The 6,456-nt window shown below is 41.2% G+C and overlaps 1 protein-coding gene across 1 annotated transcript; it reads right to left on the minus strand.

Annotated features, from left to right (window-relative positions):
- Positions 1-3,090: 3,090 nt before the first annotated feature.
- On the minus strand, positions 3,091-4,591 carry ITPK1 (inositol phosphate kinase). Its single transcript, NM_001250900.2, has one exon. The coding sequence runs from the start codon at positions 4,474-4,476 to the stop codon at positions 3,457-3,459; it is 1,020 nt and encodes a 339-aa protein (NP_001237829.1). The 5' UTR covers positions 4,477-4,591; the 3' UTR covers positions 3,091-3,456.
- Between the last annotated feature and the right edge of the window lie 1,865 nt (positions 4,592-6,456).

Consider the following 6,456-nt stretch of genomic DNA (forward strand, 5'->3'; position numbering starts at 1 on the left):
GAATACCTAAACTGTAGGACCTTGTCCTTGCCATTCCTTTATCTGGGTATCCCCATTGGGGTTAACCTAAGACGTACGGAGTTTTGGGATCCCATAATCTGTAAATGTGAGAGAAAACTCGCCGCATGGAAACATAGACACATTTCCTTCGGGGGGAGAGTGACCTTAATTAATACTGTTTTATCAACTCTTCCTATCTATTTTTTTCCTTTTTTCAGGGTACCATAAAAAATAATAGCCAAACTTGAAAGCTTGCAGCGCAGATTTCTGTGGGGTGGGGAAGCGGAGAGTAGGAAAATTGCATGGGTTAATTGGAATATTGTTTGCTTGCCGAAAGCAAAAGGTGGTCTTGGTATCAAAGATCTCAGAACCTTCAATACAGCATTGCTAGGCAAATGGAGATGGGATCTGTTCTACAGCCAACAGGAACCATGGGCTAAAGTACTGCACTCTAAGTACGGAGGATGGAGGGCATTGGAGGAAGGGAGTAGTGGAAGCAAAGACTCTGCATGGTGGAAGGACCTAATCAAAACACAGCAACTGCATCGAAATTTACCTCTCAAAAGGGAAACAATCTGGAAGGTGGGAGGGCGAGATAAGATCAAGTTTTGGGAGGATCTTTGGACAAACACCGACCTATCACTAAGGGATAAATTTCCTAGGTTATACCAGATTTCATGCCATCAACAGCAAACCATACAGCAGTTGGGGACAATCACAAATTCAGGTTGGGAATGGCAGCTGAATTGGAGGAGACCACTCTTCGATTCTGAAATAGCAATGGCGGATAGCTTTCTTGGGGAGATAACTCAGCAGCAAATACATCCTCAAAGGGAAGACAAATGGCTTTGGAAGCCTGAACCAGGAGGACACTACTCAACAAAAAGTGGATATCACGTGCTATGGGGGGAGCTGACAGAGGAAATTCAAGATGCTGATTTTGCGGAAATATGGAAACTAAAAATACCAACCAAGACAGCAGTGTTCACATGGAGATTGGTTAGGGACAGATTACCAACCAAATCAAACCTTAGAAGGAGACAAGTTATGGTTCAAGACATGTTCTGCCCTCTATGCAACAATATTGAAGAGGGGGCTGCACATCTATTTTTTAACTGTACCAAAACCCTCCCTCTATGGTGGGAGTCAATGTCTTGGGTCAACTTGAAGACAGCAATGCCCCAAACTCCTAGACAACACTTCCTACAGTATGGAACTGACATAGCTGATGGACTCAAATCTAAAAGATGGAAATGCTGCTGGATTGCCTTAACATGGACAATTTGGCAACATAGAAACAAGGTGGCCTTCCAAAATGCCACCTTCCATGGAAATAAGGTGCTGGAGGATGCATTACTCTTACTATGGTCGTGGTTCAAAGCTATGGAGAAGGATTTTAATTTACATTTTAACCAATGGTCTTCTGGCCTGAGGGATGCATTCTGTAACTAGGGGGGATAGATGATGGTAGAACTATGTAACATATTAGATTGTTCTAGCTTGTCCCATTATTGGATAGGCTGGTTCCTTTCTAATCATATGTAAACTTAGTACCACTGGTACTATTTTATATATATATAATACTCCTAATTTTGCTGAGCAAAAAAAAAAGTGCAAAAAAAAAGTCTTCCAAAAGAACATCAACTTAATATTAAAATGCACACAAGCTGAAAATATTACACAATATGCATATCTTTGAATGCAACTGTGGTTATTTTTTCTTGAGTCATTCATGTATAGAATATAAATATAAAGTATTACACATAAAACTTATCAGATTGTGCCACAACCAAGACTGTTCAAGTTAAATATACCCTTTTATCTTGACTGGTACCAATCAATAGGTCCTGCCAGCTGACAACAGCATATACCATTTAAAATTTGGCAGTGCGACCATGTATAGACCAGCAAGTCAAATTTCTGTAGAAGCCTAGAATAATCAGTTGAAACACAACAAATATATATGAAGGGAAATATAAGGCTAATTAATTCATGTACAACACATTGGTTAGCAAAACCAAAAACAATGCAGCATGTGTTTAGAGACACATTAGATAGGGGTGTTACCCTTCAGTTTCACATCAAATAATGAGAATTTACAGAAAAGCAACAAATTGGTCATCTGTTCTGATGCACGTCAGCCAAGAGAAAGTGAAACCAAACATGTTGGCAATCATTAACACATACAGAGATAGCAATTAGAATCCAATAAAAGTTACTGTAAGGAAACGGATTGTTTTGTAAGAGACTTTTAGTATTAATATTACTGCATTTATTGGAGTAATTGGAACAATGTATTAAGGTGTTGAAACTTCATATCAAGTTATACCTAGCAGCAAAATAAACAAATCCGATAAGATGTTCATGAACAAGTATTTCAATTGCAGTCACGGTTTCATCACAACCCTTGATATGGTGAGAAATTGCAGATAATACAATCGATGTGATGTGGCCATACTTGCAATTGCGGATTGTTTTGTATGAGACTTTTAGTATTAATATTACTGTATTTATTGGAGTAATTGGAACAATGTATTAAGGTGTTGAAACTTCATATCAAGTTATACCTAGCAGCAAAATAAACAAATCCAATAAGATGTTCATGAACGGTTTCATCACAACCCTTGATATGGTGAGAAATTGCAGATAATACAATCGATGTGATGTGGCCATACTTGCAATTGCAGTAATTCTAAAAACCTTGACATTGCAACTGAAATTGTGGCAACACAAGGAAAAAACTAAATTTGCTCATAAATCAACAAATAATTTGAATTGTTATGTATGAAATTATCAATCAGATTAGAATATCTAGTATCTTTATAAAAGCTAAAGCTGTGTTGGCACAGTTAATTTATGGGTTGCCTCATACTGAGCCACATGTTCAAGCCTTTTTTCTCATTTATTATGACTTCAGCTAGCCAAAGAGGGAAGCAAAAGTTGCATAACGAGTCTACCACCCGTGCACTTTTCTGATCATCGTCTTTAAGGAATATTCATTAGCATAACAGCAATTAAGGAGCTTCAGGCGGAAAAATAACAAAGGAATACATAACTGAATGAGAAAATCTTAAATTAGAATCAGTGTAAACAAAGCAAGATAATCCAAAATGAGAATAGAATTTGGCAAAATGGGAAAAATGAAGTTATTGAGTAAAAAAAACACAAAGTAAACAGTTTCTAGCTTGGTAATCTTAAGCCGCAAAATACAACTTTCCTAAATGTTGAGGGTATTTGAAAAGGTACCTATCTCCAGAGAGCAATGGTGAAAGGAATATACATGTTGTTGAAGAGGGTTAAAAAAAACTAGCCACAAACAACCCTACTGTACCAACTGCACCCTAAATCGAAATTTGCAACTCGTGCCAACCAATGGGTCCACTGGGGAAATTCGGGTTACCCAAAAACCACCAAACACCGACACCGACAGAACAACATCTGTGTGACAAAATTATCTCAAGCTTGAAGAGATTCCTCTTTCTCCTTAGGAGCGTTACCCTCTTCTTGCTGTTGTTCCTCTTGCTGTTTCTTCTTGAGCATTACTTCGCAGAAAAACTGGGTCAAAACGGCCTCGTAGCCGGGCATTTTGGCGTACCCAGGGAAATAGTTGATATCAATGATAAGATAACGGTTCCCGTATCGAGCGTCTCTTATGACATCGAAATTGAAGAGGTTGAGCTTGAGGGCGCGCCTGAGGCCCCCAGCGATGTCGACGACGAAGGCGTCGGGGGGCATTTCGGTGTCGTCGTCGAGATGCATCAAACGGTAATAGCCGTCGCAGTCGTTCACGGTGGCGAGGTTGGAGACCTGCGAGAACGACATCAGGTCCTCGGAAACGCCGCCGAGCGCCTTCTCCTCGTCGGACACGTCGGGGAGGGACTTGCGCTTCACGCAGCGCACGTGCTCGCCCACCACGTACACCTTGAAGATCACGCCACCGTGGTTCACGAACTCCTGCAGCACGATCGGCGGCTTGAGCTTGTTCAGTGCGTCGCGCGTGAACACGAGCGCCATCTTGTGCGACTTGGCGCTGCCGTCGGCAACGAGAGGCTTCGCTATCACGGGAAACTTGAGGCTCTCCCAGGCCTGCGGGTCCAGGAGGGTGGCCTTGTCGTATATCACAATCTGCTTGGGGATCCCAAAGGTCTCGGGTCGGTCCTCAATTCGGAGCTCCGACACGACCTGCAGCATCGAGATTCGGTTGTGGAGGCGCTCGATCGCCTCGGGGGCGTCGAGGATGACGGCGTTTGGGTAGAGGGTGTGGAATTCCTGGAGCTGGCGCTTCCAGTCGTCGCCGTAGAGCTTGTGGAGGACGCAGTCGAAGGGGCCCTGATCCGCGAGGGGCTTGTCGGAGTCCACGCGCACGAGCTCAATCCCTCGCGATTTCGCTAGGCTCACCAGCGAGTCGCGGATGAAGCTGTTCTGCTTCTTCGGCGCCAGAGCGTACCCTATCACGCCGAATCTCTTCTCCGCCATTGATGCTGCCGCGCGCTGAATCACATTCCCAGAGAGAAACCCTAATTTGGGGGAGAGGGGAAGGGGTTTGGTGCTGGGCCCGATGGTGATGAATATTCTGAACCAACGGAACGGATGAGTGAGGGAGAGAAAAAGGAAGGACAGAAGGGAAATAGGGAACGGAGTGGGGATATATATAGCTTAGACTAGGGTTAGTGTAGATGGAGGGGAATGATAGGGTGACAGGGGTTTGATGGAGAAGGGGTGCATGTGGCGTGTTTTGGGGGTATGGGTTGAGGGAGCGCGCCGCTTTAAGAAGCGCGTGTGGAATGTGGGGTGATAATCATAAACTGACAGCAGGTTGATGCTGAGAATGGGCAAAGTCAAAACATGATAAGATTAGATGGGTATTTGGGCAAATTTGTCTCTCGCTCTACTGGAATAGGATCGAGCTGTCAAGCGAAGGACCTTTTGACCTTTTGGTCTTTGCCACTTTGAATAAACTCTCATTTTTGTCTATAAAAAAAATATAGATGTTGGTAATTTATTGTAGGGGTGGGTTATTTAATGAATTCTTATTTAGACTTCTTTTTTTTTTCAAATTTTAGATTAGTTAAAAAAATTGATAAATTGGAAAATTAAGATAAAAAAATATAGGGGAGAGCAAGGTGACCTCACTAGACCCAAAATCACACAAATAAAAAAAATTACATTTCGAATTATTTGGGACAAGTTAGCGGTATGATAGGTTAAAGAAACGAGTTAAAACAATTAGACGTGGTTAGGTTCACTAGTGATTTCTAGACTCATTGGAAATCAAACCAACTCGAAAGGGTTTGGCTTGCCATTAGTTAATTAGGCTCAACGCGGTTCCTTTCACTAGAATAACTAATCCTAAAACACTAAGGGGGTGTTTGGTTTATCTGTTTTTATTTTCATTAGAAATAGAAAATGGTGATGAAAATGCGTTTGGTTGGATTTTTTAAAACATTTTCAGTGAAAATATTTTCTCAAACAAACCAAAAATGGGAAACAATAAAATATCGTTTTCAGTTGAAACCAGGAACCTCATTTTGGGTAAAATGAAAACGCGGTGGCAGGGAATGTAATTTTAAGCAAATCTAAAAATACATTTCCTTTTGAAAACACATTTTCAGTGTTTTTATTTCTTGAAAGCAGAAAACAAGAAGTCAAACCAAACATGTTTTCAGAATTCTAATCTTTTGAAAATGAAAACAGTTTTCAAAAAATGAAAGTGCAAACCAAACACACCCTAAATGATTTTCTTCCATTTCCTAAAATTGAAACCCTAGCCACTTTTACTTCTCAATCCCTTTTGTCTCTTTCACATCAGTGCAACGCCAACATCTACAGCCTCACCATTAAATGTTCTCTATCGCCGCTTCTCGCTTTTTCTCAACAAAGGTGGTCGACACTGCCACCAACTTCCGTGTCGACTCCTTCCTCCTCTCCTATTGTGTTGCTAATTTTCCATCTTCTATGGAGGTTGTTCGACAGTGGTCTATGAAGAAGGTGGCACCATAAATGGAAATGACTTCTAATGGTGGGTGATTTCGTTAAAGCTAATGTGATTTTGATGGTTGCCTAGGGTTCAATGATAAAAAAGGCAAGGGTCCACAATTTGGATGGGCAAGTTCAAGATGTTTGTGATTCAGATATGGATCCGTATTACCAAGATCGTAGATGGCCAAGTTCAAGATGCTCACAACAAAACTTGTTGAGTCTTTGTTTATCAACAAGATCTATATTACGTTTTACTTTGAATTTGGGATTTGTTTATCAACAAAACGTGTTTGTCATTTTGTTCTGTAAATTTTGGATCTATATTTTTTTTTCATTTTAGGAGTTGCCACTCTCGGGTTTACATGAAATCGAACCAAGAACTCGATGCCTATTCAAATCGAAACCCGCCCAAACTGAAAGTGCATCTCAGTCGAGTTCAGGACTCAAAAAGCAACCCTTTGGGTTAGCTCAGACTGG

Source organism: Glycine max, chromosome 16 (genome assembly GCF_000004515.6).
Source record: "Glycine max cultivar Williams 82 chromosome 16, Glycine_max_v4.0, whole genome shotgun sequence".
NCBI lineage: Eukaryota > Viridiplantae > Streptophyta > Magnoliopsida > Fabales > Fabaceae > Glycine > Glycine max.